At 40.6% G+C, this 27,266-nt stretch overlaps 1 protein-coding gene across 11 annotated transcripts in view; it reads right to left on the reverse strand.

Annotated features, from left to right (window-relative positions):
* Nucleotides 1-27,266, reverse strand: part of Slc38a9 (solute carrier family 38 member 9) — a 78,436-nt gene that overhangs the window by 41,075 nt on the left and 10,095 nt on the right. For 2 of the 11 annotated variants that reach the window (XR_013044752.1, XM_016002213.3), the window contains exons 2-6: nt 25,283-25,426; nt 5,954-6,214; nt 2,422-2,543; nt 2,228-2,291; nt 1,271-1,364 (exon numbers count right to left, since the gene is read on the reverse strand). Coding sequence is in view for 8 of the 11 variants with exons in the window: in XM_016002213.3 (XP_015857699.1) it covers nt 1,271-1,364; nt 2,228-2,291; nt 2,422-2,543; nt 5,954-6,175 (502 nt within the window). In the remaining 3 variants the exon portion in view is untranslated. Of the gene's footprint in view, nt 1-1,270; nt 1,365-2,227; nt 2,292-2,421; nt 2,544-5,953; nt 6,215-8,194; nt 8,280-21,480; nt 21,651-25,282; nt 25,427-27,266 lie in introns of those variants that run through there. The other 9 variants (XR_013044750.1, XM_006983653.4, XR_013044751.1 and 6 more) reach the window with 8 other exon arrangements.

The raw sequence follows: 27,266 nt of genomic DNA on the forward strand, positions 1-27,266 counted from the left end.
TCTTTCTTTCTTTCTTTCTTTCTTTCTTTCTTTCTTTCTTTCTTTCTTTCTTTCTTTCTTTCTTTCTTTCTTTCTTTTCCTTCCTTCCTTCCTTCCTTCCTTCCTTCCTTCCTTCCTTCCTTCCTTCCTTCCTTCCTTCCTTCCTTCCTTTCTTTCTTTCTTTCTTTCTTTCTTTCTTTCTTTCTTTCTGGAAAGAGTCTCATGTAGCCTAGGCTGGCCTTGAACTCCTTATATAGCTGACGATAACCTTGGATTCCTGATTCTCCTGTCTCTAACTCCCAAATTCTGAGATTATAGAGATGTATCACCATACTCAGTTTAAAATATGTACAAATGACTCAAAAAGATGTCTCTCTGTAGTAGCAAACACAGTCCCAGCTGCTTGGGAGAATGAGAAGGTGTGGGTTAGATGACAGATGACTTCTACTCAGGATTGAAACCAGCCCTGGAAATCCAACAAGACCCCATTTCAGACTTAAAAAGAAACAACACAAAGATTCTCCCCCTGATTCCCTGATCTAGAATCTATACAAATGAGTAGAGGAAATGAGTTTATACAACTTTAAGAATTGCTTCTACTTTCATATTCTTCTATGGATATTTTATGCTTTTAGGTCTGTTATGTATAGGTCAAAACAAGTAAACAATAATTGGTAAGAACCATAGAGTTCTTAATAGTTTTGACAAGGGCTTTATTTTAAAAATATAACATTTTTGGGCCAATGAGCGGGACAGGCACTTGCCGCCAAGCTTGAGAACCCGAGTTTAATCTTCAGGACCCCCACGGTGAGAAAGCTGTTTCCGTCAAGTAGTCTTCTGTGTTCATATGCACTCATGCACACCCAGTAATAAAATATAATCATTCTTATAAGGACATCAGCAGTAATATCAATGTATTCTCCAAAGAACTCTCAGTTCTGAATTTCAGAGGGAGCCAGAAATCGTTAACAGACTGGCCAGCAGGAAGCCACGAGTTAGAAGAGTAAAGCTTTATGTAAAAGTGGATGGCTGGGACCAGCGAGAAGGCTCAGGAGGTTAAGGAGCCGCTGCCAACCCTGACAGTCAGAGTTCAATCCCAGACGACTTACATAGAAGAAGAAAACTGACACCTTCAAGCTGACCTTTGACCTCCATGTGTGCACTGTGGCACATGTACACACACACAAATAAAAAGGGAAAGGAGACAGCTGACACACACGTAGAATATACACAGGGGTTCTGCCTCAGTAGGAAGGTTGGTTAGTTCATGCGACAATGGATTCTCACTTACATATCAAAGTCCGTGATTTCACCACTCTGTAGCAGCAATAAAGTGTTAAAAGGCCCATCAGCACGATGACGCACATTCCAGTAGTAAAACCAGCCTTTTGAAAAATAAAAAATTGAGTTCCTCTCATTAGGTAAGAATAACATCATATGCAATACATTGTTACCCTAAGCAATTATGATAAAAACATGGCAATGGAAAAATGAAAAGAACATTTGCATTTAAAGAGAATTTTATGTAAATAATAAAACTTCAAATATAGTGCTTCTCTCTCCCTCCCTCCCTCCCTCTCCCTCCCTCCCTCCCTCCCTCTCCCTCCCTCCCTCCCTCCCTCTCCCTCCCTCCCTCCCTCCCTCCCTCCCTCCCTCCCTCCCTCCCTCCCTCTCTCTCTCTCTCTCTCTCTCTCTCTCTCTCTCTCTCTCTCTCTCTCTCTCTCTCTCTCTCTCTCACAGTGCTAGTATTTGAACCCAGGGCCTCATGTAAGCAAGGAAAGCATGTTATCATTGAGCTATATTCCCAGTCCCAAACTTAAAGTATAAAGTAAAAAAATTCCAAGTTATTATTTAATTATTTTGGAGACATTTGGAATAAAAATAGGATGACTTCAAATTTACTTTGTAGCCCAAACTGGTCTTGAACCCATGATCCTGTTGCCTTAGTGTAAGTGTTTTGGATTGTAGGTACTGAAAAAATTTCTGGAGGTGGAGAGATGGCTCAGAAGTTAAGAATGCATACGAGCCTTTCAGAGCGCCGGAGCCTGCTTCACGACACCCACGTTGAGTGGCTCACAGCTGTCTGTGACGCCAGCTGTGGAGGGCAACCTAACACCTCTGCCCTCCACAGACCCAGGCACTTATATGCACATACCCACACAGTCTCACACATATACACAATTAAAAATAAAAAATAATAAATCTTAAGAAGTTTTCAGATAAAAGTGTACTAAAAAATATATATTACCTGTTTTATGCCCCAAGGAATACTTAGTATAGATGTTCCCATCATGGTATTCCAGATCATAAAGCTGAAAGAGTAATAGCAGTAAAAATATGAAGTTGGGCTCCTCAAACATTTTAATTAAGACAGAACTAAATAACCAGTTATTTTCGTTCATACACAGCTTAGTTCACACTTCAAGAAGTAGTTCTACTCACATAGTTACTAAGCTGGTGTTTTTACCATAGCCTTCAGTGTAGCTCTGGAGTTTATAGGCAGAGCCCAGGGGACTATACACATAGCATTCCTCTGGGGCCGGAACTACATGGTCTGGAGCAATCTTGGCGAAAAGAAAAGAGAGACATCAGAACCAGTAAATGTTCTCTATTGATCAAAGAAACTGACTGGACGCACTTCTAAGATTGACGCTGAAGTGAAACAGTTGGGAGGCTCTGGTTGATGGATGGGCTCCTCGTAGGCAGTGGCCAGTGAGATACTTGCACATCTGGGCTTTTGCTCTCCCTCCATGTCTCAAATGTGTGACCCTCCTGTCCTTGCTACGTGAGTGCTGAGGTTATAAAACCCTCCAGCATGCATATCTCTAAGACACATTTTTAGATATACTGCTAAGCATTATGAACATTTCACATTATGCATCCCTGATTGAGGAATTAAAAGTTCTTTTTTCAAATACAGTGGTAGATATAAAGAAGCAAGACTTTATCTCTATCATCAAAGTACTTTTCACATTCACAAGAAAGAAGGTAGCAAAGAATAAAATGAAAGAAATCTCCACAGAGGAGGCTGTCCTTACGTGAGGGGCTTTTCAAGAACTAAGTGGTGTTACTTAACTCTGAGGTGAAGGTGGTTTTAGAAGAAACAGCCAGGAGTCTCAGACTGAGGAGACAATGGAGAGTCAGTAAAGAGATGGTACATAGATTAACTTTTAAATGCTTTGGGTAAAAGAAACAAGTACCAAAGGTATTTAATGAATGGTAAACAAGGATTTCAGAAGCCGAAGACATTGAAGTATAAAAGCAAAGGAGAAGGCAACAGAGAAGTAACAGATGTAGTGAAGAAGACTGAAGAGATGTACCTATACACTTACTTCTCCCACTGCCTCCTACATTTCTTCTAACTCCACCTTCCCATTTTGGAGAAGAAAACCCATCCTGTTTTCTGATGAAACTCTGTCCATCTCTGAAAGTTGTTCTTAGAGAAGAGGAAGTCCTTAAAGGCGTGGAATCTAACTAGTGTGAACCGACAATCTTTTCATATTTAACACCTACATATCAATTTGCAACTTTGTGCTAGGTTTCCTATTTGCAAGTCAGGTAACAGCCTCAAACCATCTCCAACTCCAGTTGGACACATGAAGCAATTAGACAGGACTAGAAGGCATACTAAAATTAAGTGTTCAACTCTGTGCTGTACAGTCTCACTGGCTATACAATGAGACCCAGAATAGCTGGGGGAGATTTCAAGGAAGAGATGGAATGTCAGCCTTAGTAGGAGGAAAGGGCATACATTATCAGTACAATGTCACACTTTTCTCTTTTAATGTAGTGAGATCAGTGGTGTCTCTGCAGGAAAGAACATTCTGAAGGCTATGCATGGTGTGGCTTCAGAAACAACTAGTTCCTAGAGACACAGACAAAAATACATATGAAAATTGTTCTTTTCCTTCTCCTCACCGACATTCCTCTAAGAACTAGATGATCTTGTCTTCTGCCCTGAGTAAAAAGAAAAAAAAGTGCAACGCTCTGTCATATCAAGAAGGAAAAACACCAGAGCTGACAAAGCAAACTGAAGAAAAACAAGTAAAATCAAAACCTATACGGAGCATGGTTCAATAAGAGGAATCAAATTCTGGTTGTGTTCTTACACTGACATATACACAAAAAGGAAGAAAAACCTACTGCATGTACACCTCACCTAACTCTGTGCCCTGGGCTCAGTCTCTGGTCTGGATTATGTATGGGAAGATGTGAAAGATGGGGTGTTCTTAGGAGGCCTGGTAAACCGGAGGGCTGGATCTCACTGTGGCAGTGGTCTAGGGTGGTATTTCCATCTGAATGTTCCTATGACATGCACAGGATCTTGCTGACATACGGACTATGCTTCACTGGTCCTGACTAAGCCCCACATAATGCCTTTTTATTAAGCTCTCAGTGATGCTGACAATGCTGATCTGTAGATACACGTGTTTATTAGCAAGGATCTAGGAGATGCTGGCAGACAACTTCCCTCTCCAGCTTAAAATAACAATAATGGGATTTTTGTCATAAATGAAAAGGTTTTGTTCTATGAACATTTGGTAACAATGATTTATTGTTCTTCACTAAAACATACTTTTAGGGAAAATGACTGGGATTTTTAGAAAATGCATGTGGATATTTACACAAGTTCATTAGAAATGGATCTATCACATTAACTTTGGTGACTGAGTATACTAAAGTCATCTCAGTGTCAGCTAACAAAGGGTTACAACTCAGTGCACAATGCTGACTGAATTTCCAGGCACGTGATATTTATTCAGCCCTAGATGATATCTCTGAAGTCTGCTTCTAAGAGTATAGAGTTTGGAGAGTCTGTCAGACCATATTGTCAAATCCCCCAAAGACTTAGGTAATTCTATAATGGACTTCATCAATACTTGTGTAAAGTCCTGAGTGGGGAGATGGGAAATAAAAAATAAAAATTGTAAGAAAATTAGTCTGCACATAACATTTCAGAAGTCTTCTCTTGAGATCTTAGAGCCAGGTATGGTGGTTCATGCCTGGAAGCCAAGGAGAGAAGGCAGGGGCTCAGGAGTTCACTCTCAGACACACAGAGAGATGGAGGTCAGCCTGGACTTCACCAGATGCTATCCAAGCGAAGACAAGGAGATCTTAATGCTTACTTCACATAGCCATTATGAGGGTTAAATCGGATGGCCAAGGTCAGGTGGTACCCACTCCTTGACCCTGGTAGACATTTAGTGACAGTCAGAGGCCAATTGTTTTCTTCATTTTTGGCACTAAGATCGACTTTCACCCTACTTTTTTAGCTTTCAAATTTCCAAGTATCTTACATCTGATCACCGTATAAGCAACAGATTACTTACACATTTTTAAATTCTAAAATAATAGACTTCAGACAATCATGTACCCACAAGCTATGGTCCTTAATGCAAATTTGGCCTTTATTGTATTTGCGGCCCTTTCCTAAGAATTTTTTTTAGTGTTTCTAAGACAAAACAATGAACTGTAATAGCATGTGGTCTGAATAGGCTAATTTTTAATTTATAAAAGGAAATGCTAAACAGGAAACTACCAGGTATATGTATGAGCACATTTGTTTCTTATTCCCATAAAAAATGTATGTAAATATTTTCCTTTGTAGCTTCAAACTTAGAAATTAAACAGACTAGCTAGAATCTTATGTTTTTAGTCAATGATTTAAGCTGCTGTTTTGAAAGAAATTTGACTTCCTCAGAGCTCTTGGAATCAGAGATAAGCAAAAATTAAAAACAAAACAAAACGATCCAAGCTATTAAGCTATTGTCAACAGAGTTTAAAAAATGTCTATGCCAGGGTAGATAAGAATGAACAAGCCTGAAACATGTATTAATGACTACTTTGACTTTGCATGATGCTATCTTTGGAATACCCTAGCGAAAAGTTCAAGCCCTGGGAGTTGCCCTGGTTTTTGGTGTTTACAGTTCACTTCAACTCAACTTTAGACAAGCAGCAGAACTTTGCCTCTTACCAGCGCCTTGTCTGCAGGAGTGGTGAGCCGGCTGTAGTAATGAATCCGCTTGTTCATAGCAGAGGCATGGTCGCTAACCTTCTGAATGACATCATTCACATTGACGATGTTTGTAGGCTCTATATAGAAAGGCCTAAAGAAGGGAATATATACTTGACAAAAAACGTTCAGGCAGAAATTCTGGAAGTCAGCCATTGCAGAGAATAACTTCTTGTCCTCCATTTGAAATGGGATGCACAAAGGCAAGGCATTCACTTCTCACTTTTGGTGGGAAAAGAAAATGTCACAAAAGAAGTATTATCCTATCCACAGAATACAGCTTTTGTCTCATAATGCTTTACTTTAAACACACTTGAATCTTAAGGGATTTAGCAACAGATGAGAAAGAGCAGAAAAAGCTTAAGTCATTAAGGAGAAATATAGCAAAGAAAAACAAAATGCATCAGCTGTTGGTCTCCAACAGTGTAACTTAGATAGAAACAGCTTTGATTAGTCTTTTAAAATACTTCTGGCACTAAATCAGAGAAATTATAGACAAAAATGTCCCTTTACAGAAGAGTTTCTACTCCTTCCTCTATAAGCCAAAGTTACTTCCTTTGACAAACAACATTCCTGCTTCTCAGGTCATGTCCTAATCAGCCTCGCTCTTTGTGTGACTGTCCAAAGTGGGTCAAGTGGCGCATCACGGCACTAGAGGGATTTTGCCTCCCTTACTTTTCTTGGATCTTGCTAACAAACTCTGTTATGTATGTGTTTGTTTCCTCGCCGGCTGTGTCCTGATGAACTGCAGATTCTGGCTTTCAATCAGCATCTCCAGTCCGCCCCTTGGTGTCTTTCTGAAACCCCCTCACTTGCCTTCTAAGTTTCCAGTAATCAACAGCCCAAATGGAAAGACAAGGCCGCACTGCATGGAACACCGCATTCCTCTGCCGAGTCTCAGACCCTCTGCAGTGGGAAATAACACCGTGTCCCAAACTGTGGCTGTGACTCTTTCATGTTATACCCTGGCAAGAATAGTGAAAACCGAACCCCAAGAGACTAATCCTGGTGTCACAAAGCGCCTTTGCACTCACAGTTCCGAGAGAAGCTCATGACACACTGAGGTTGGTGACTGACTTTGGAGGATTCTGCTGATCTAATCTTGTGGGGGGCAACTGAAAAGCCAAGTGAATGACACTTTCATTTCTGCTACTTTTCTAGCCAACTGCGATATGGTAGGTGTTGAGTTTAGTCCTCTCTTTCTAACTGACCTATATCTATAGAGCCTTTGAGCCACTTGTTATTTGTTCTCCGTGACCACACCCAAGTAGAGGGATCAACTAACTAGTCCATTTGATGGACAGTAACTAGAGCACTTATCAAAGCAAATACATGGGCAGAGAGATCAACATGACATATTAGATATCAAACATACTGGCAAATGCATTAAGTGCCATCAATAAATTTTAAGGGGATATAGAGAAAATAAATGGGTAAGAGGCTAAACAATCACTACTTCTACATTTGCCTAATATAACCCCCAGTCTCGCTGAAGTGTTAGGATGTGATACACTATTTCTATTTCCACTGTGACACTCAGTGATACTAAAGGCAATGTAAGAATACTGCTCTCTGGGGGTGGGGCCATGGTTCGGTTAGTAAAGTGCTCGCTGCACAGGCGTGAGGAATTGAATTTAGATCTGCAGCATACATAGACAAGCACAGGGGCACACGGTTTTAGCCCCAATTCTGGGGAGGAGGTAGAAAACAGGTGAATCACTGGAGCTCATTGGCTAGCCAATCTAGTAAACCAAGGAGCTCCAGGCTCAATGAGAAACCCGGTTCAAAAGATAAGGTGGGGTGCAATGGAGCAAGATATCCAGCATTGACTTCTGGCACTTGCTTGTGTGTGTGCTCATACAGACACACACACACACACACACACACACACACACACACACACACACACACACCCCACACACAGAGGTGTCTGGGAGATGCTACATTAGGAAGCTCACACTCTCCAGGACATTCCTGTAGGATCAATGCCAAGAAAATTCAAGAATGCTAACTTAAGGCAGATACTAGTCTACTGGAAAGGTCTACTATTGGTAGAAAGAGGTATATGTCCTTGTAGCTTTTCACTCTGAAATTCAATGGCAGTAATCTCAACCACTGGGTTGGTTTGAAGGTCTGCTGAAAAGCATTCCGGGAAGTGCTAGATTCCTTGGCTCCTGCCTCTGACTGAAGCGTTAACTGTACCAGTTTAGTTGGCTCGGGTACTCTGAGAACAGAATGACTTTGAAAGGTTTCCTTTTCCAACCGTTTTCATCGAGATGTTGAGTGCCTGTTCAAACAAATATTTTGGAATTTTTTCAAAACAGATTCTCTTTAAAAATATACAATTCAGCATATTTTCAGTGAATTATTAGAAACACATGTCTAAAGCTTCATTCGAGAAAGTGAAAATATATTTCCAACGTGAACTTTGGTTGGATCTTAAGACACTTTAAAAATGAAGAACTCTACACAGAGGACAATTCTCAGGATAAAGGGGTAGAGCTTTTTTTCTCGGAACACTTTCATTGGACTGCGCCCGGCAGTGTGACTTGCCATTTGACATGTAGTTCATCTGTCTGTACCCACTGAAAACAAAGCGGGCATGTTTGCTTCCCCTTGTAAACACTTATAGTTACGCCAAAGAAAAAGTGTTTTAATACTGAGAAAAATTTGTAAAATATTTAAAAATATGACTCAATTCAAATGCGTTCATTTAATATACGTATAAACAAAGAAACCTCACTCCTATTAACACCTTTTTTAGATTCTACTCCTTAAATTCCTTAAAATCTTTTGGCTTTTCAATCTGTCTCCACCCTTCTGCTGCCTGCCATGGTTCGGTGAGGTTAAGTAACAACTCTATGACTCACGGGAAGGCTGGTACCCAGTCTGGAACTCTTGATTGGAAACCGCCCACTTTTTCACATCCCTATGAAGTTGAGGAATTCCAACACCTGACAGACAGGTGTGTGTGTGGGGGTCATTTGTTTAAAAAAAAATGTCAAGGCAATCAAATATTCCAAAAATGTTATTCAAATAACTTTTCAAATAATGAACCCACTGTAATTGCTTCTACTTGCTTGGTAAAATATTCAGCAGGCAGCTTTTCAATAAAAAGTCCAGAAAAAGAAATTGCTTAGGCCACTGCAGCTAGAAAGTCCTTCTGCTCCTAGGGAATGATGGGGAGCTCTGGCCTCCCGGCGTGTTTCTCACGTCCTCCGAAGCTCATACAACATCATCTCTCACAAAAACGCTGCTCTACAATTCATCTTTAGACACAAAGGCTGGGCCTATAATATTTCTTCTCTATATTGGCTAGTTTATTGGTATTAGCTTTCAAATTTATTGAATAAATATTATTTAAGTTCCAATGAGTATTAAGCATTTGTGTGAGATATTAAAACGATGAATAAAACATAGACCCCTAAGGAGGGAATTATAAGCTATTTAGACCCAGGAGAAGAAACCAGGTTTTCAAAAGCAACAACAGAAGCAAGGCAATGAGGAGGACTGCGTGGCGCTTGGTCTATGTGGGGAATGGGTAAAGGACACAGGAGAGGGAACCAAATCGTCTGGTACACTTTTGAGGAAGTTAGAGGTAAGCTGAATCTTAAAGTTGGAAATAAAGGAGTAAGTCAGGTGTGGGCAATAGGAGAAAAGAGTGTTTCAGAGAATGGAAGACTAGGGCTGAAACCCACATGCCCAGCATGTGTGAGGCCTTGGGTTCATTCCCTGCACACACACGCTACATGCATACACACATACACATCACCACCACATGCACCCACACCACACACTTACACACACCACACACACACACACATACACATCACCACCACATGCACCCACACCACACACTTACACACACCACACACACACACATACACATCACAACACACACACACACACACACACACACACACACACACACACACACACACAGAGGGACAGGGAGAGGGAGAGAGAGAGGAGAAAGAGAATCAAAAGGAAAAAGTATAAAGGTATATTTTAAAAACCCATGTGGGTCAGTATATGGAGGATTTCACAGCTAACACAGGACTTCATCCTAAAGGAAGGAAGCTTTCATTTCTGTTTCTCTGACTGATTAAATCTCAACTCTCCAAGCGTTAAATGTAAGGGTTCCCTGGAGTTCACAGGCATCTCTCTAGTCTCATGTCGCTGGCTTCATCACCTAACTGCATTCATGCTGTGCACACTGAAAGTGTGAGGTGCAGACTGAATGCCTGGCTCATGTATCAGACTTCCCCGCTGGGCTTCCCTTCTCCCCTATATAACATTTCAATGCCTCTTCAACACTCTTGCGATCCGCTTCTGCTCTACATGTTCTCCTTCACAGCTATACTACCTAATATGATAGACAAATATTTATTTTTGGACCCCTCTGGTGAAATGCAAGCTCCATGGGGGGCAGGATTTTTTTTTTTTGTCATTTTGGTCACTAGCATATCCTTAGAGCCAATCACTGTATTTAACATGACATAGGAGCTCTATAAAATGTGGTAAGTGGGGTTGAGACTTGATCTCAGGGGTAGAATGCTGACCTAGCAAGCACAAGGCCCTGATTTCAGTCCTCAGTTCTGGAGAAAAAAATGTAGTAAGGGAATACAGAATAAAGCAGTGCTTTGAGCAAATTCTGTGTGTGCATGCTGTGTGTGTAGATGTGTAAAAGTGTGTGCATGCATGGAGGCTAGAGGTTGACACAGGGGGTCTTCCTCAGTCAGTCTCTATACTGTTTTTTAAGATGATGAACCTGGAGCTTATCAGTTGGCTAGGCTGACTGTCCGATGAGCCCAGTGCTGGGGTCACAGACACCTTTCACTACCCCAGCTTTTACGTGATGCTTTGGAGCCAACCTCAGGGTTCCAGGCTTGGGTGTGAACACATTTGCGGAATGAGCCATCTCCCCAGATCCAAGGAGAAAATTATTTTAAAATAGCTTTAGACAGCTACACAGAATTTGGAGAAAGTACACAGAGTTGAGTTTCTATAAACCTAGGCTTCTCCATTGGTGGCATCTTCAATAATCAGAAGATAAGCTAATGAAAACATGAGACAATTCTTTCAACTTTTCTCTAGGCTTAATTTTTTACAATAAAAACTCGGGGAGCAATGATGGAGGAAATGAAATCAAAGAATCAAATGTTGCAGACTAAGCAGCAGCCTGTAAGAACACCGCACGGTTATAAACCTAACCTATGAACCATGAACACACACAGTGCTCTCTCCGTTTCCTTCTGCCCGCTGAACCTTCCTACTGAAACCTGTGATGTGACGGGTCCAGAAAGACTCTCCCTGCGGTGTGTAGACATCCTCCAGTGCAGCTGTCACACCCACTTTGGAAGAGGGTGCGTTAGTCCGTCAACTCTTCCTGCACAGAAAGAAGATATGCCCATCTTCTGAGGGCTCTCTCCATATCAGTGTGTGTGTGTGTGTGTGTGTGTGTGTGTGTGTGTGTGTGTGTGTGTGTCTATGTTTGGAGCACAGGTAGGTGCTTGAATTTAGAGATTAAAATGAATGTTAGGAATGAAAGGGAACACAGCAGAGTACAAAAGAACGGGAGGCTGGGGGACTACATGCTGATTGAATCCAAAGTATTACACCAGCAATACCAGTATTTAGAGCCTTAACAGTTGTCGGGAATCCCAGGCACGGCAGCTCATGTCTGCAATCCTAGTACTCAGGAGGACATGGCAGAAAGATTGTTCTGAGTTTGAGGCTAGCCTGGGTTACATAATGAGTTCTAGGCCAGCTTGTGCTACAGAGACCTGTCTCAAAAAACTAAACAACAGAACCAAAAATTGTATGGAATACCAGAATATACAAATGGTATTGCAAGTACTAAATGTAAAAATATATATATATATTACCAGCAAGTTTCAGCAATACCATATAATTACTAGAGGACCTTGAAGTGAATTAGAATTCAGCCTGAATGATTGTTGCACTGTAACTTTTAAAAAGCATATTAAGGCTTGTTATTTTAAATTGAACTTTTACTGTACTGTTAGTATATACAACTTAATTTTTATTAACATTGCTTATTTCTTATAATTAAAAGTTTCTTAGCCTGGTGGTGCCAGTAGTGGTGCATGCCTTTGATTCCAGCACTCGGGAGGCATAGGCAGGTGGATCTCTGTGAGTTCAAGGCCAACCTGGTCTACAAAGTGAGTTCCAGAACAGCCAGAGCTGTTATAAAGAGAAACCCTGTCTTAAAAAAACAAAACCAAGCCGGGCGGTGGTGGCGCACGCCTTTAATCCCAGCACTCGGGAGGCAGAGCCAGGCGGATCTCTGTGAGTTCGAGGCCAGCCTGGGCCACCAAGTGAGCTCCAGGAAAGGCGCAAAGCTACACAGAGAAACCCTGTCTCGAAAAACCAAAAAAAAAAAAAAAAAAAAAAAAAAAAAACAAAACCAAGTTTCTGTGGTGGACATTAATTTATAGGGCACATGAAATAAAATGCAAGTAAGTAAACATATATAATTTGCAAATGAATAAATGTGTGTGCATATGCACATTTATATGTAGTCCAATTTTTAAAATTGTTAGTGTTATTTTTCTTAAATTATGTATTTATTGATTTTATGTGAATGAGTGGTTTGTCTGTAAGCATATCTGGGTACCAAATGAGTGCCTGGTGACCACAGAGACCAGAAAAGGGTGTTGGTTCCCCTGGGACAGGAATTTCAGACAGTTGTGGGAGACCGTGCAGGTGCTGGGAATTGAAACTGTGTCCTCTCAAAGAGCAGCTAGTGCTCTTAACTACCATGCTATTTCCCCTTCTTGTTACTTTTTAACTGATAAGAATGGTATGATGGAGCAGGTTTAGAAAATGTAAATGCTATAAACACTTGGTTGAAGATTATAAATTCCCTATTTTAGATTCTAAACTGTTAACTTAGTTGCAAGTAAACATCTTCATCAAAAACATATGGCAAAGAACTTGGGCTGAAAATTAATTCTCAGGCCCATATTATCCTAATTAAATACAGACTCTACTAAGAATGAATTCCAAAATTATTTTGATGCAATTCATGTTTCAAATTTTGGCTCTAAAATGCCATAGATTATTGTTTTAATTCTACTGGGCTAAAAGACAGAAATATATATTCTCTCCCACATTACAAAATGATCTAAAATAGAAATTCAAGGATTCAGTTTTTATTTTCCTTTTCAGCATTATCATGGATGAAGGGCAAGAGAATCACATAAACACCAGACATGTCACAACCAAGTTCAGATGACAGGTGTACCTGAAGGTAAACGTCAACAAAGTGTGTCTTCATTTTTATCTAGGCTGAGGCCAACACTGATTCCTCCACTCCCCCTCAGCTTCTATTTCGAGAAAGTGAATCCACATAGGACAGGGCGAGTGACATTCCCCAAAAGGAGATGAGAAACGTGGGAAACTGCAAGAAGCGTCTCCTTCTTCAGTGTAAGTGAATACCAAAGGAAACCCAAAAGTCTCAATGTGCTTAAGTGTAATAATGAGGAGGGGTATCAATGTAGTATTTTGAAACAGAGGGCTTGTTTCAATTATAAGTAAAGTAGGCTCCAGCCAGCAGAATCATGCTAATTGTTATTCCCCCTTTTACACAAATCAACCAAAAAATTTCTCAAAATATGAAGTTTCCAGTTTGTAGCCTAACTATTCCACAATTGGGGGGAGGAAGTGGGGAACAAGAAACACGATAGGCCAGTGGCTGCCATTTTAACCAAGATTCAACTACATTTTAGCATTGCCCCCAAAAATTTCCTTCCTTAGAAACTTGGAAGATATTAAAAGAAGTTTAAGAATGTATATATATTGGTTTTATATAAATATCTTGCTTTTAATCTAAATAGTACTAAAATTGCCTTAAAAATGCTGCCCAGTGTGGTCTTGAACTCCTAGTCCAGATAAATGCCACTGTACCTAGCTTGTTTTTGCCATTTTAATAAAATCATTCAGAAACTAAAAACAAACAAACAAAAACCCTCAAAACATTCTTAAAAAGATGAATGAAGCCAGGTTGTGGTGGCGCACGCCTTTAATCCCACACTTGGAGGAAGAGGCAGGTGGAGCTCTGTGAGTTTGAGGCCAGCCTGGTCTACAGAGTGAGTTGCAGGACAGCTGGGGCTGTTACATAGAGAAACCCTGTCTCAAACCCCCCTTCTCCCCCCAAAAAAAAATCACTGAAGAAGATGATCCCTCAATCATCCCCCTTAATTCATTTTTCAAAGAGTTATTTATTTTATGTGTACGGGTATTGTGCCTGCATGTATGCCTGTGCACCATATGTGTGCCTAGTGCACTTGGAGGCCAGAAGAGGGCATCAGTGAGCTGCCAGTAGGTGCGGCAAATTGAACCTGGTTCTTCTATAAGAACAAGAGCTCTGAGTCACCTCTCCTGCCCATCTCCCTTAATTTTACCCTTCAGATAAGAACTTAAACCATGGGCTCATGACTCACTAATGGTCCCAAGGCCTTTATAACAGAGGCTCTGAGCAGCATTTAGTTAACTTGCTCTTTAACTCTTCTGCCATGTGAAGACATAGCGAGAAGACCCTTACTAGACCTCAGGCTTAAGCGTTGATCTCAGGCTTTCCAGCCTCCAGAACTGTTAGAAAATATATATATTCTCTTCACAAAATCCGTAGTGTGAAGGAAGCACAAATCAGACTGATAATTTAAAAGAACAGTTCTTCTACACATTAAGCTTTAGAAATCATCATGATTCCCAGGGCAGGGGAGATGGCTTAATGGGTAAAGGCCCCACATGAGGACCTGAGTTTGGTTCCCAGCACCGATGTGAAGCGTTGTGCGTGGTGACAGAAGTCTGTCACTTCCGCATTAAGAGTACAGGCAGATCCTAAAAATTCACTGGCCAGCCAGTCTGACCTAGGTGATGAGCGTCAGGTCCGGTGAGAGACCCTGTCTGACCTAACTGATGAGCGTCAGGTCCGGTGAGAGACCCTGTCTCAAAAAACTAAGGTGGAGAGAAACAGAGGAAGACATTTGATCTAGACCTCTGGCCTCCACCTGAATGGTTATCTGCACACATGCAAACACCTATAGATGCACAGCACACACACACACACTCTCTCTCTCATACACACACACACACACAAATCATCATGATTCTCAAGAAAGGTATGTGCATTCATGCACACACACATCACACACACAATATTTATTATTATTATTAAAATTGTGAACAATTTAATATCCAAACATGTTAAATTATATTCTAAGTTAAAGTTTAGAAATAATTCCTACTGATTAATTTTTTGTGTTATTTCAGAGATAATTTTTCAGTACTGGGGTAGAACTCAGCATCTCATACATGCTTGGCATGTGTTCTACCAGCCTTCAGGGTCTTAAAGACAATTTGTACTGTAAATGTTTAGCTATTTTTTTTAAAACCTGGTACCTATCAATTTTTGTCCCAGTTTCTGTCCCTAGGGTTTATAATAGTCAAATTTTTTTTTTTGAAAAGCAATTATTTGTTTTGCCTGTATTGTATGCATGGGCATCACACTTGTGCCTGGTACTTGAGTTCAGAGGAGGGTGTTGGATCTCCTAGAACTGGAGTTGTGGATTGTTCTAAGCCACCATGTGAGTACTGGGAACTGAACTCGGGTCTTCTACAGGAGCAAAAACTGTTCTTAACTGCTGAGCCATCACTTCAGGCCACCAGTTAAAAGCTTTAGAGTACCTTGTTAAAAGAGTCTAGGTTTGGGGCTGGAGGAGTGGCTTATCAGTTAAGAGCACTGCTTCTTCCAGGAGGACCCACAAGGCTGCTCACAACCGTATATAACTTTACTTCCAGAGGATCTGACCACCTCCTCTGGTTTCCATGGGCACCAGGCATGGATGTGGCTGCACAGCATACACGCAGTCAAGACACTCATAAAATAAAAATAAATCTATCTCTCTTTAAAAAAAAAAAATCTAGGTTTACTTCTATGGGTTGAACTTGAGGGAGAAGCTGGAGATTGATAAAAGGAACAATGTTAATTAGAATGGTGTGTGTGTGTGTGTGTGTGTGTGTGTGTGTGTTGCTGGGGACCGAACTAGGACTTTCTGTGTTTGAGACAAGTACTGTACAAGTGAACTATATCTCCAGTCTCAAAATGTTTTTACTAGAAACAATTAAGGGTGTGGGATGAAATTCAGGTGAGTAGGCTTTTTATTTTTATTTTTTAAACTTCTCCAGAAACAAAGCAAGAGGTATTTTCATGGGTCACAGCAGTATGAAGTACCAGGGGCTGCTTATACCAGGGTCTCTGGAGCTCCTCCTTCTAGGCCAGGGACCAGCAGCCCATAGTTCAGGAGAAAAAATTAGGTCCACTGCCTGTTTCCATAAATAAAGTTGGATTTAAACACAGCAAGGCTCATGCAATTATGGAGTGTCTGTGCTACCTTCCACCCTACAATGGCAAAGGGGAGGCCATATGCTCACAGAGCCAGAAATAACTACTCTCTGGACCTTTGTAGAAAAAAAGTTACCTAGCCCTTGCCCTAAGCACGGATGGTCCCCTGGGGGACTCAGAACTGGAACAGAAGCTTCCTCATGCCATTACCAGATTTATGTCAGGGAGCATTTAAACAGGTCTTTCTTTCCTTTAAGGATGTTTATACTCACACGTCCCTGGGCCTTGCTCAGGGACTTCCAGCTCACACAGAGGAGCACCAGGACAGCTCCCAGCCCAAGACCCCAGCCCTTAGCAGTGCAACGGCACCAGCATGAGCGTTCAGAGGACTAGGATTCCACAGGGGTCTCAGCCATGGTGGCTCAGAATGGGTTTAACTAGTGTTTTCCTAGTGAACAATAAGTTTTGAAAACACACACATATTTTAAAAAATATTTTAGCCATTGTATCATCATGCTCTCAGAGCTTTTGCTAGAGGCACACAGTAGGAACTCAATGTTTGCTGGCAAAGGAAGGAATGAAGAAAGAAAGAGAAATGAGGAAGAAAGAAAGTACAAAAGATGACAAGAGAGAGGAAGATAGAAAAAGGAAGGCAGGGAAGAACAGAAAGAGAGATAGAGAGGGAGAGAGAGAGGCAGACAAACACTAGGAACACCTTACAGAAGCCATGTTACCATATGTCTAAAATTTCAATCAACAAGGATCACATGAACTTGTATATACTTGTGACTTCATCTAAAATGCGCCATAGAAAAGGCAGCTCAGAAGAGAGTTCTAGTAATGCTTGTTTCTGTGTTTTATTCTAGAGACTTTATGATCTTCCTCCCAAACCTTTCCTAATTATATATATAAAAAAAATTAAGCAAGAAGAGAAGGCAGAGGAGGAAGGAAAGAAGAAAACGTACACCATCCTAAAGAAGCACAGGAGATTTAGACAAAATTTTTAAGAGAGCCAGCTTATCATTTTATAGTTTGTTTGGATCTAAATTATAAGAATGCTGTATTTTTTATTTTGTTCTCATGAGAAAAGTATTATATTGCAGACAATATAAGCATTATTGAAGAAATAACTGCGGATGTGCAGGGATATTGCTCAGCAGTACAGCATTTGCCTAGCACATACTGGCTCTGGGGTCAATCACTGCAAAACTACCTAAATAAATAAAGGAAATAAGCACTGCTGACATTCTGGTGTGTGTCTGAGAAACAAGCACGAACATCTGAATTTTGGTTTTACTTCCTTCTGCACTCTACATGAAACAGAACAATAATCACACACATAATTGTCTGTCTACTTTTTCTTTGTTTGATGTCTTAGGACGGGATTTCCTGTAGCCCAGGCTGGTCTGGAACTCACAATCCTCTTGCCTCTTAGCTTCCAAGAGCTCGGATTGCTGGCTTGTCCCACCGTGCTGGGCATCTGTCTAGCTTCTCTTGGCAACATTATTTTTTATGTATTGGAGATTCATCCATATTCTTGTGAGTGGCTAAAGTCTGTTCCCATTTATAGCTGTGTAATATCTTAACATAGGAAAGGGAAATGAAATGAAAGTATGTAACAATAAAATATAATTTTCAGATATAGATGCCCCGGCACAGCTGCACTCAAAGATATACATAGAGAAGATCACTGTCCTTTTCCATTTCCAAGGAGTGAGTCAGGATTTAAGGGAAGATCACAAACTGCTCTGCATGGGAAGTGTCGGTAAGTAAACAGCATAAGCACTGGTAGTCGTGAACGGAAAGTGGTGTTAGGAAACAAAAGCCAGGGTTCAAGAATAAGAGGGCAGATATGCGGTCAAAGAAAGAGAACCTTAATGGACATACTGACAGTGTGTCAAGATAAACAACAATCAAGTGAAAAACAAAACAAAACAAAGATCTTGAAAATGATTGTGTGTGTGTGTGTGTGTGAGAGAGAGAGAGACTGGCAACAACTCCCAGGAATCAGTTCTGTCCTACCACATAGGTTCTGGGATGGGGCTCATATCCATTGTCCAGTTTGGCAGTGAGCACCTTACCTGCTGAGCTATCTTGAAGGCCCAACCTTGCTCTTTGAAACTGGGTCTGTCACTGGCTTAGGACTCCTTGCTGGCTGGCTGGCCAGCATGCCCCGGTGATCTCCTCTTCTCCAGTGGTGGGATTACAAGCATGTGTCACTGCACTAACCACGTTACGTGGTGTCTGGGAATCAAACGGGTTCTCATGCTTGTAAAGGAGGGGACTTTACAGCCTAAGCTAGCTCCCCGAGTCCCCCAGACCTATTTGGTGTGCATCATTAGCATTTGGTTTTCAATTTGTTGAAAGCAATCCCTTGCTATCACTACTGGCTTCACTGTTTAGTGGTACTGGTGTACCACTGCAGCAAATCCCTTCTGACTATACACTTGAGTTAAAACTGAGAAGACAGACAAGGGCTGTACCTCAGCTCTTCATATCTTTTCTCCTCAACAAAACATCTTTGACTTGACCCTGCAGAGTATCAATCCATGCCCCCAAAGCTCCCGTGATCTTCGGGCTTCTCTTAGTAATGTCAATGAGAGAGGCAGAAAGTACAATAAAATATAACAGACTTTCCGGAAAGCGGGGAAAAAAAAATAAACAAACCCCGAACTGATAGATCTAAAGAGATACAGCTCAGGCAAACATACACTGAAGGGGATAATTGTAAAAAGATATCTAGGAGAGAAAGAAGGGGGGGGGGGAGACATTGAAACAAAGAATTTGAGAGACTAGAATGATTCCAAAGAGCCTAGAAATAAATCATAATCTAACATAGTAGCAGAGTCCCATATAAATTTAAGATACCTCTGACGCTAAGACCAAGATGATTTTCTTTAAGCATTTGGCAAAAAGATAGCTCTTTTAGGGAAAGAAATCACAGGAGAAGGTGGAAGAGTACAGAGGTTACTGGGCCAAGGAGGGAAAGAAAGGAGGCAGAAGGGAGAGGAGTAGAGGAAAACCAGGAAGCAGAGATGGGATTGCTGAAGGTAGTAATACAATTCGTTAGTTCACCCCAGCACAGTGTTACCAGTGATAATCAAGGTCCCAGCCATCTATTTAAGGCAAGCTCTTCATCGTGTAATTCACAGCAGCTCAGCAAACTAACCCTTCTGGGAAAACCACTCTCTCTTTTTCTCCCCCTGCTTCTTTTGGGAATTTAAGATCAAATCTAGGGGTGCCGTGAACATGCTAGGATGCTAAGAACAATGTCTACCACTTTCCAAATGTTGCTCATTTTTTCTTGTCTATATAATTCCCAACTATAAAATCACCAGACGTCAGGTAATCACTTCCAATCACTGCCACGGGCCAACATCTACTAAACTGTTTACTTTGCCTTAGGAAACTGCTTTAGTCTTCCTCTCTCCTGGGGCCACAGATCCCCATCTACCACTTGAGGCTGATCTATAGGGACAGCATTAGTGGCAGATGAACTAAAGAGGCTGATTCCCAAACACATGGACTGGTAGATACTCCACAGAGCAAGGCACCACAAGGCACCTGCCATGCTCGAAGGCCATGAGGATGCTCTGTGTTTGAAACACCCACTTCTGTCCTAGAGCCTTAGCAGAACACTACCGAGGGATGCTACCAACTAGCAAAAGCTTGAACCCTCAGGTTAGCATTTGATATTTTGAGAATTTGGGGTGTTAAAATTCACCGAAAATAGCCATGTAAAGGTAATAGATTACATCCCCCATAGATCAGATTATTTTCCATTCTAATACCAAGTAGGCAACAGAGCCCTATAAGAACATAACAGTTGAGTACTGGTAAATAATGAGGTACAGGGTTGAAAAGTATGTGTACAAAGCATTCCTAGGGGTTAAAGCCCGAGTGAGCGCCTGCCTTAGGTGACCCTGAGCCTACAAAGAATGACATGAAAGCCCTGAACTCTGGGAAAAGGAGAAAAGAAAACAGAGATTCAAAGAGAAGGGGAAAATTAAAAACCAGACCAACTCATAGAAGAGTGCTTGCCTAGCAAATACAAGGCCTTGGGTTCAATTCCCAGCACTGGAAAAAAAATTAAATCAACCATTTCATAACTTTGTAGGCTGGCTGGAATGTCAACTTCCCAGGGCACAGACATAGCAGTGGGAAAAATATAAAGCAATCCTGAATACCAGCTCCATCAGAAGTCTCTGTTAATTCCCAACAGAATGTACAGAATGTATCCAATAGAACCCAGGAGACTTCTAGACTTTTCTGCCCTTCCATTTACGTTTGAACTGTTCATTCAACCCCCAAACAGGCTGAAAAAAATCATGGTATAGGAGGGAGGCATTCGGAAGAAAAAGAGGCCTTGCTTTTTTTTTTTTTTTTTTAAATAAAAGTGCCCTAAATGATCCAGATGCTTCTGACTTGTATCCTATAATGTCAAAATCCTTCCTCTACCTGATTTAGACTCTGGTTCACCAAAATGATAAGCATGCAATCCTTCAGTCTATAGCCTTAAGTCTGAACTAAGCCTTACATCTGAACTAATATAAGATTTGATTGCCACCTAGTGGGAGAGAGAAAAATAACAGAAACTAATTGTAGAAGAAGTAATCCTCAAACATCTAATGTTGTTTTCTATCTCCCTCCAGCCACACCATTTCCCACACGTAAGATGATTCTTGGCACTACAATCATGAATGCTAACTAGCTGGGATACATGGCAATATAAATTAGAAGAGTATAAACACTGTAAAGTCCTCATTTCACAAATATGAGATGAGGCTAAATGAACCCTGATTTGAAAAGGTGAACAGGTTGTTAAGAACATCCAATTACACCGTATCTATGGTACAGGGATAGCACCAAAGTGACTCAAAGGACTGAAGCTTGAGAAGAGCTGTCTAAGTGGGATCTCCTCCGGGAAGACACAGTGTCTGGGTTTTCTTTACATGTAAGAGAGGGAGGATCCATAGCTCAGCAGAAACAAAGTCTCACAGTACACATCTCCTCATCAAATAGTTTCTGCTTTCTTAAACAGAAATAATCCCACAAGCAAAAGCAATGAGAAGTGCTAAGTTCTGACAAGTGGCTGTCTTCCTTCATACATGCTTACCAGTCACGCCAGGATTGAAACCAGCGGATTCCTTCTTCTGACAAATTTCATTATAGAAAAGGTATTTCCATTTAATCTCCCCTGTTAGATTAAATTTCCAAGGAACTGAACTCCTGCCAACTTATCGTAATGGAATGCACTTTCATGACCTATGTTCTATTGTCATAGTGGTCAATTATTTATCACAGAACTTAGAAGTCTCAAGAAAACTCTGGGCATTCAGTCAGCATTTATTAGTGCTTGTATTAACTAATATTAGAATATACAAGTGAAACTCACAATATCAATTTCTTCTAATAGCCACTACTAATAACAATGACAAACTTCTTACATGATAAACTTCACACTGCCATCTTTAGATGCAAGAAAAACTGAAAAATGGTAACAATACCATCATGATCAGCTCACAGTAATCCTTCTTATCTCCTAGGCAGGAAATGGCTGAAACTCTTTAACTAGGATTCTGCTGATAGGGAGTGAGAGCGGTAATGGATTAGGTGTTGGGTTTCTACTACCACTATTTACCAAATTACCTTACCTCAGCTGTTCAGTTTCTCAGTCATCTATTTCTTCCTCAGACTTCATTGACACATACCATGTTGTGTATAATGTAGTAGTTTTGTTGTTGTTGTTGTGTTTTTTTTTGTTTTTGTTTTTTTTTGAGACAGTGTTTCTCTGTGTAGTTTTGGTGCCTGTCCTGGATCTGGCTCTGTAGACCAGGCTGGCCTCGAACTCACAGAGTGCTGGCATTAAAGGAATGTACCACCACCACCTGGCTTTATTGATTTATTTTTACATAAATGGTGGCATACTATACACACTGCTCTGCATTTCTTTTTTTTCTTTTAACAAAATAAGTTGAAGAGTTGTTCCATTTTTATATATCATAAAGCCATCTCCTTTGTATAAGATGAAAATATTCCATTGTATGAATATGCCATAATTTAGTTTTTCAGTCCTGCAAGAAAAGATGTTTTAGTTGCTTCCAGTCTTAGCAACTTACACAACCCTGTACATACATCATTTGACACCGTGAATCAGTGTGTATAGCAGTAAGATTGCTGATACACAGCAACTTCAGAGTTGGCTGCTGGTATTCGGGAGCAGGATCACACTAAATTTGTGGGTGCACATTTGTGTGGGTGTGTACACATGTGTGTGTGCGCACCTGTGTGTGTGTGCACGTATATGTGAGCACAAGTATGAAAAGGCCAGAGGTCAACATCAGTTGTCTACTTCAATTGCTTCCACTTTTTTCTTTTTTGTTTTGAGGTGGTCTCTCGCTGCACCTGGAGCCCATCCATTTGGCTAAGCTAGCCAGCCAATGATGTCTAGACACCATCTGTCTCTGCCTCCCAGTGTAGTGATTACAGGTACACACCCCAGCTCCTGAATTGGACAGGGGTGCTGCGGGCCCAAATTCAGGTGCTCATGTTTGTGACACTCTACCCATGCAGCCTCTCCCCGGATTAAAATTTAAAAAGTATAATCTTTATTGTTTTGACCTGGAGTAGAATATGACTTTCTTTATGTTATATTTTACACATATATATATATATATATATTTAATATATACATTTCAACATTTCTAAATGAGGGTACCGCATAATCTTTAACACGTCTTAATCTCTGTTGGCCAGGTGGTCATGTGGTAGTGATTTCTGGTGGTGTGCTGACAAGCAGCTGCCACCCCTGGCCATTTCAGTCAAAGCCCTGAAGGACCATCTGAGGAAGGAATGGGAATGCTACGTGAGAAGAGCTCCCATGACACCTCTGGTAAGGCCATGACAGTGCCAGAGGGAAAACCTGCCAGCATCCTCGTTTGTTTCCTAAGAACATCAAAGAAGGCTGCATCATCAAAGTCAGCGACTCACGTTATGGCAAAAGGACAATTCTGTATGGCGGGGAGGTGGAGTGACGGGGTGGGCATGGGACACACAACTGTCTGATGACTCTAAATCAAGAAGTGGTCCAGAGAATCAGGTTTTCTAAGTGTGGGGTTTCAATAATATCTTAACCAATGCACTTCATTTATATTATCAATGTTATAATTATATATGAGATAAATGAGAAAATAACCAATATGGCCAAGAGTTCTTTCAGTGAATACAAAGCAAAAATTCCAAGTCCAGTTTTTCACATATATAATGTACATAGACCCATTGTGTTTGTGTGTGTTAAGTTTTGTGAAATGATCTTTGTATGGGTATGGGTGCTTTGTCTGTGAGAATGTCTGCACACTATGTTCACACCTGGTATTAAAGGGCCACAGGGAGGGCGTCAGAGCTTCTGGGACTGGAATTACAGATGGTTGGGAGCCACCATGTGGGTGCTGGGAATCAAATCTAGGTCCTCTGGAAGAACAGCCAGTGCTCTTAACCACTGAGCTCTCTCCCCAGCCCCTCTTTGTGTATTTTTATTTATTTTTCTATCTATCTATTGTCTGTCTGTCTGTCTGTCTATGTATGTATGCATGCATGTATCCACCCACCCACCCACCCATCCATCCATCCATCCATCCATCCATCCATCCATCCATCCATCTATCCATCTATCTAATATATTCAAGACGGTTCTCACTATGTAGCTCTAGCTCTGGTTGTCCTGGAACTCACTCTGTAGACCAACCTGTCCTTGAACTCAGAGATCTGCCTGCCTCTACCTCACAAGTGTTGGGATTAAAGGCGTGCACCACTATGCCCAGCTCTGTATATTATAAATGCAATTAATAATCAATAGCATCTCAGATTTGATGAAATACTCCAAATCCTATCTATCTTTTCTATTGATTTATTTAGTGTGTGTGTACACTCTAGTGCTACTGTGCATATCTGGAGGACAACTAACACTGGGTAAGTTCTCTCCCTCTGTCATGTGAATCCTGGGGATTTAACTCAAGCAGTCAGGATTAGTGGCAAATGCCTTTCCTGCCAACCCATCTTGCTAGCTCCTTGGTTTTGTTTGTTTTTAAATAGACAAGGTATCTCTGTGTAGCCCAGGCTAGCCTTAATCTCACAATGCTCCTGCCTCTGCCTTTTGAGTGCTAGATGATAGATGTGTCCCATCATTTTTGGTCATATTTTTGCCCAATTCATAAGTAACCACTTTGGGTATGTGTGTCTACAACTATGCACTGAGGCCACAGGAGGGCATTGTCTCTTATTAATCTGGAACTCATGTTTTTTGATTAGGCTGGCAGCCAGCAAGTCCTAGTGATCCTCCTGTTTCTAACGCCCCCCATCCTTGGTTTGAAGGTGTGCATGGGCTCACATCTTGCTTCTGTGGTTGCTAGGATACAATTTCAGGTCCTCATGTTTGCACAGCAAGCATCTTACTGCAGCATCTTCATCTTTCTACCCAATGACCACTTCACTGAACTCACTCACTGTTACATTGTTTTCAGGAGATTCCTTTGAGGTTTCCAGTTATAAATTGAATGATTATTTCATCTCAAATTATTTTAGATTATCTGTGGGTATTTAAAGTCAGTGAAGGTAAAGACTATTCCTTTTCTATCTCTAGCATCTGATTACTTTGCATGAAGCGGGTGATCAACACATAGTTGAGTCAGTTACATAGATGCATCTTACTTGATAAGATAGACATGTTGAGTTTAGTCCAAAACACAAAACTATGTAAATGAGGAAATAGTATTCATATCATTATATACACATACATCAGAGTATAAGTCTGTAAGAAAATGGGCATTCCATTATCAATTCTGTTCATCTTTTTGTCTGTAATTTATTAAATCTTAATTGTTAGAAGCTCTAATTATGAAATAAATGCATCGAAGTCTTACCTTTTAGATCTTAGATCTGATGAATCAAACTGGATATTCATAGGTCCAGGATGTACTTCATTTTCTTCCTCAGAGATAAGATGCCTAGAATCACTATCCACATTTGCCATTTTTCTTAGATTCTAGGCACTGAGGAAATTAGTCCTATATAAACCAGAAAACAGTAATTCAGTTTAATCTTAAAAATATTTTACTATACAATATATTTGCATGCAAAAGAAATAGTAAAGTATGGGAATTTGCTGAAGGTACCATTTTTAAAGACAGCTCACTGTTACTCAGGTTGGTCCCCAGCTCTTAAGCAAGCCTGGGATTATAGGTATAAAGCCATCATGACTTAAATGAGGTCTATGATTGACATATTTATCAGAAATATTACTAACTTGAAATTTCTCTCTCTCTCTCTCTCTCTCTCTCTCTCTCTCTCTCTCTCTCTCTCTCTCTCTCTCTCTCTCTCTTTTGAGACAGGGCTTCTCTGTGTAGTTTTGGTGCCTGTCCTGGAAATTTCTTACCTTTCAGCTTAGAATTAATTTCCAGGAATATGACAGATTCAGTTATTTGGACTCAACATTGAGGAAAAGAATATTTTGGAAATCTTAAAATACGGAGTGAAGTCAGGTAAGTTGACAGCAAAGAAGAGAAACATTGAAATAGCGCAGGGAATGGCTGCTTTCTCAGAATTTGAGCTCATGTCTTCAAAGCCGTAAGACTTAGGGCAACAGAGACTCCGGTCCCCCTAAAGACAAGACTCAAGAGTTTGTCCTCAAAGAAGTAAATGGGGGTAATTGTAACTCCATTACAAGAAGCAAATGGAAGATAAGTTTTCTTAACTGTGACTAGTGGCTACCACACTAGGTGGCATGAAGATAAAACCCTTCAACTTTAGAAAATTCAGTAGATTTAAGCATGGCAGCTTCTACAGTAATACTTGAAGCCAAACATCTCTCCTGAATCCACACTTGTACATCCAACTGGCTACTCAGCACTTTAACTGCACATAATCACAACTCAAATTTAGCATGTTTCAAACTTGATTTTGTTTGTTTGTTTTTGTTTTTGTTTTTTTCAAGACAGGGTTTCTGTGTAGCTTTGGAGCCTGTCCTAGTTCTCATTCTGTAGCCCAGACTGGCCTTGAACACACAGAGATCTGCCTGCTTCTGCCTCCCATGTGCTGTGATTAAAGGTGTGCGCCACCACTGCCTGGCCAAACTTGATTTTCTTCCTCAAAAAACCATATGCATACTGTTTTCCTAACTTCAATTAGTGGAATCTTTGTCCTTCTGATTGCTCCAATCAAAATTCTTGGAATCATCAGCGACTGTTTTTTCTTACTCCCAGCATCTAATCCATTAGGATATCTTATTGCCTTTTCCTTCAAAGAGATCCAGAATCAGACCATCACCATTTCTTACAAAGTCACAACTGTTTTCTTTTTATGAGAATGTGCTATTTTAATTTTTGTTGGTATATATCAAATTTTACTTTAAAATGCTTGAAATGTATTATACTGTCATCCTTGGGTACTCATGGTTTAAGAGAATCTATTGAAAACAGGACTTTGAGGAGGTTAAGAGTAGAGTCTACACGGTCTTCCTATCTACTGGATCAGAATTTCTACTATATTAGAATTCCAGAAATCTCTCACAGGCATTATAATCTAAACCAAATGTTACTATTCTGTTATACTCTAGAAGAACTCATTTGCTCAAATATGTTTTGTTTCGCTTTCTCAACTTTCACTAAAAAATCATCATCTGCAGAATTAAAATTATCTAAAATCAAAGTCTATATTTCAATAGGAGTAGCATATAGAATCTAAGACAACTTCCAGTTCAGAAAAGATTATAAAGAACTTCAGCTACATCTCTTTCTTCAGTCAGGTCCCCCAAACAGTATTTAATGAAAATAGATAAAGAACTACAACAGCTGAGTGGGACTGCCTGCTCCTAGCCCTGTCCTACAGTCTGTCCTACAGTCTGTCCTA

Source organism: Peromyscus maniculatus, chromosome 15, assembly GCF_049852395.1.
Source record: "Peromyscus maniculatus bairdii isolate BWxNUB_F1_BW_parent chromosome 15, HU_Pman_BW_mat_3.1, whole genome shotgun sequence".
NCBI lineage: Eukaryota > Metazoa > Chordata > Mammalia > Rodentia > Cricetidae > Peromyscus > Peromyscus maniculatus.